Here is a 3,664-nt window from a genome sequence, read left to right on the forward strand (position 1 = left end):
CTTCAGACCATGTGTCGTTCTCTTTCAAGGCATTAACCTCTACAACCATGGAGTTTCTCCATGTTGGAGATTGCACGGCTTCTTGAAATGTGCGAGGTTCGTGTTGAGTAATAATATTTGAGAGAAAATGTCTATGAGCAGTAGAAAATCACTCAAATTTCAAATAATGAGATAAAGGATACAAAGGCTCAGTAGAAGATGGTGTAAAAGCCGTATTACATGCATAATCTTTTAAATAATAAGGAGGATTACGTACCCGTTGGTGTCTTTCCAGTAATACTGGAGTTGGCTCCGGCATCGTAGATGAGGGGGACGACGAAGCGGCAGCATTTGAAACATCAACATTTGGAGATTGCACGGCGTCTTTGGTGCCAACAGCGGAATAAGCACCGTCGTCAGGTGTAGAAGCATCAACAACGTCTGTGGTGGCGTTAACAATGTCTACAGCAGCAGGAACAACGTGTACAGCAGCAGCAGCGTCTACATCAGTAGTATCTTCAGCAGCGTCAGGTGCAGCGTCTACATCAACGTCATGGGAAGAAACGTCAGCAACGTCAACATGAAATTGTGTATTGCTGCCCAGTGTATTACTGGAATCGACTAAAGTAGAGAATGGAAAAATAGATTCATGAAAGACAACGTCCCTAGAAACATAAATCGTTTTGGCGTCGATATCGTATATACGGTATTCTTTTTGACCGTAAGGATAACCAACAAAAATTCCGGGACGTGCTCTAGCATCAAATTTATGTTTTATTTTAGTGTTATTAGCGTAACATAAACAACCAAAAATGCGGAGAGAGGTATAGTTTGGAGGACACACAAATAAGATTTCATGGGGTGATTTGTAACCAAGTAATGGAGTTGGGAGTTTATTTATTAAAAAGGTGACAGTAAGCACACATTCACCCCAAAACTTTAGAGGTAGATGGGAATGAAATCGTAGAGAACGAGCAACCTTAAGGAGATGACGATGTTTGCGTTCTACCACTCCATTCTGTTGAGGTGTGGCAACACAACTTCGGTGATACACTATGCCGAGTTTGAAGAACAATTCTTGCATGGATTTCAAGAGAAATTCAGTTCCATTATCAGAACGTACTTTTTGAATTTGAGGTAAGTAAACATCTCCCGATCCATAAGAGAGAGTATGAATAGAATGATTATATTGAGTGCGAACATAAGAAACGAAATATTGTAAGTATTTAAAAGTTTCAGATTTAACCTTCATTAGAAATATCCAAGTGCAACGTGAAAAATCATCAACAATAGACAAAAAATAACGATCCCCAGTGATGCTTGGTTCGCTAAATGTTCCCCAAATATCACAATGGATTAATTCAAAAATCCTAGAGCTAAAACTACAACGAGAAGGAAACTTTAAACGAGATTTTTTTGCTTGTGGACAAATCCCACATATGCCTTTGTCTGAACTAATAAAAAGAAATTTCTTCGATAAATAATCTAATCTAGGGGAGGACGGATGTCCTAATCTCCAGTGCCAAAGATGAAAATTTTGCGGAAGAGAAACAGAAAAAGCAGTAACAACACGAAGATAATATAGACCATTGTAGTAATCACCCTAACCAATCAGCTTCTTCGTTTGTAGGTCCTGAAAGTAGCAGTGGTTAGATTCAAACTTTACAGAATAGCGCTTAGAGCGAACCAATTGTCCTACCGATAATAAATTGAATGTTCAAGTAGGTACATGAAGCACGTTAGTAAATTTTAAGGTGGGAGAAATGTGAACCGTTCCCACATGAAGTGCGGATAGAGAACTTCCATTGGGAAGTTGAACAGAAATAGGTGAAGGTGTTTTAACGTAAGATGAAAAAAATTTCAAGGAACAACAAATATGATTAGATGCTCCTGTATCTATAATCCAAAGATAATTTTTTGTTAAAAAAGACATACCTGCAAGGTTTGCGGTCGTTGTCGTAGGACCTGTTTGGAGCAACGCTAAAAGTTAGTTGTATTGATCATGGGTCAACTGTGGAGCAGCAGCCATGTAGCTACTTGGAGAGGTTGGTATAGAGTTTCCTGCGTAGCCTTTGCTTGTGTCTTCTCTTCTCTTCTTTGGGTAACCAACTAATTGATAACAGCGGTCTTTGGTGTGACCGATCTTTCGGCAATGGTCACAAGAAGGACGCGGCTTCTTGCTGAAAATCTGGTGGACAAGGCGGCGCCGTCAATTTGAGGTGCAACAGCAACGTTGATGAATTGTTGTTCTTCTTCCTGACGAACAAGGGAGTAAATCTTCGCAAGCATCGGAAAAGGAGACATGAGAAGGATATTGCTTCTTACGGCCGAAAATCTGTCATGAAGTCCTTGTAAGAACTCCATTGCTTTGTCTCTGTTCATCTGTTCAATCACTTGCCTTCCATTACCACAGGTGGAAGGTTCAACCGGTGTAAGAGCACCTACTTCATCCCATAGACTTTTAAGCTTGGTGTAATAAGAAGATATACTAGAATCTTCTTGTTTGAGGGTTGATATATGACGGTTTAAATCAAAAATTCTAGGCATATTTGTTTCAGAAAATCGATCCTCAAGATCAATCCAAATATCCCTAGCATCTTCTATCCAACTAATGCTTCGTTTTATCTCAGCTTCACAGGAATTGGCAATCCAAATACAAACCAGATTGTTTGCACGAATCCAAGCTGGAAGTTTGTCATCAGAAGCGATTGGTTTGGCTATTGTACCATCAACAAAACCGTATTTGTTCTTGGCTTTTAAAGCCCGAGCAATTCCCCTTGACCATGTGGGATAATTATCACCCGTTAATATAGGGGAATAAAACACAGTCGACCGATTATCCGACGCTGGTACATCATAAGGGTCTAAGCTTGAGCGAGGTTCATCAAACTTAGGTCCTCGTACTTTAGATGGAGATGGTGGTGGTGAATCAACCATAGTGAGAAGTAAAAAAAAATCGAGAAAGAAGGAGAAAAAAAATTAAAAAAAATGTGAGAGGAAAAAAAATTGAAGAAACGTACCTGCTCAAGATACCATGAAAAATTATGAAGACCGATATGTTTTCCTCTTTCTCGTTATGTTGAGAACAACAAGAATGAATTTTATTTATAGTGTTTTGGTTACAATGTATTACAGGTAATAAAGATTAATTACAGAAACCATCCTAAATACAGAAATTACTTAGAATATCAACTATCCTAAATACAGAAATTACATGGAGTATTCTACAGGTCACGGTCATGCATGCGTACGTGACTTCCATGCATGCAATGCATGCGTTTCCTTTTAACAAGTTTGGAGGACAAATAAAGTCGATCAACTATGCCACAAATATAGTTGATCTATGAGCAGCAGTTCTATCCGTAAAAATCATTAGTTAAGTAAGTCCTTCCCTAGCCCAAAGTCATCGCAGTGGGGGAACAACCTTCGCTATCATGCATTTAAAACAAAGCTTGGCATATTAACTTTTCGTAAACAGATGAAATATGGAAGCTTCATCTGTAAGAATATATGCTGTCATGAATAAAGCCTTCGATATTTTGTATAGCATTGAAAACAAAGCGTTGGAATAGTAAGCAATAAAGACTACTGTAATCATAGCAAACATCAAAAGAATCATAATAACCTTACAAGTACCAGCAACTTGCATTGTTGTTCACTGAATAACGACATTCAACTTATCATT

General features: G+C 38.5%; 1 protein-coding gene across 2 annotated transcripts; it reads right to left on the reverse strand.

Annotated features, from left to right (window-relative positions):
- Nucleotides 1-330: 330 nt before the first annotated feature.
- LOC113330235 lies at nucleotides 331-3,038 on the reverse strand. 2 transcript variants are annotated; one of them, XM_026577099.1, is made up of 2 exons: nucleotides 1,915-3,038; nucleotides 331-519 (listed from the first exon to the last, which is right to left on the reverse strand). In XM_026577099.1, the coding sequence occupies exon 1, from the start codon at nucleotides 2,914-2,916 to the stop codon at nucleotides 2,089-2,091; it is 828 nt and encodes a 275-aa protein (XP_026432884.1). In that variant the 5' UTR covers nucleotides 2,917-3,038; the 3' UTR covers nucleotides 331-519; nucleotides 1,915-2,088. The 2 variants fall into 2 exon arrangements, with proteins under 2 accessions (XP_026432884.1, XP_026432883.1); XM_026577098.1 differs by lacking the exon at nucleotides 331-519 and adding an exon at nucleotides 1,185-1,612.
- Between the last annotated feature and the right edge of the window lie 626 nt (nucleotides 3,039-3,664).

The sequence above is a fragment of the Papaver somniferum genome, unplaced genomic scaffold (assembly GCF_003573695.1).
Source record: "Papaver somniferum cultivar HN1 unplaced genomic scaffold, ASM357369v1 unplaced-scaffold_117, whole genome shotgun sequence".
Taxonomy (NCBI): Eukaryota; Viridiplantae; Streptophyta; class Magnoliopsida; order Ranunculales; family Papaveraceae; genus Papaver; species Papaver somniferum.

Bases quoted from the DNA above. Each gene is read 5' to 3' on its own strand.
- LOC113330235 (XM_026577099.1), bottom strand. From the start codon at position 2,916: ATGGTTGATTCACCACCACCATCTCCATCTAAAGTACGAGGACCTAAG.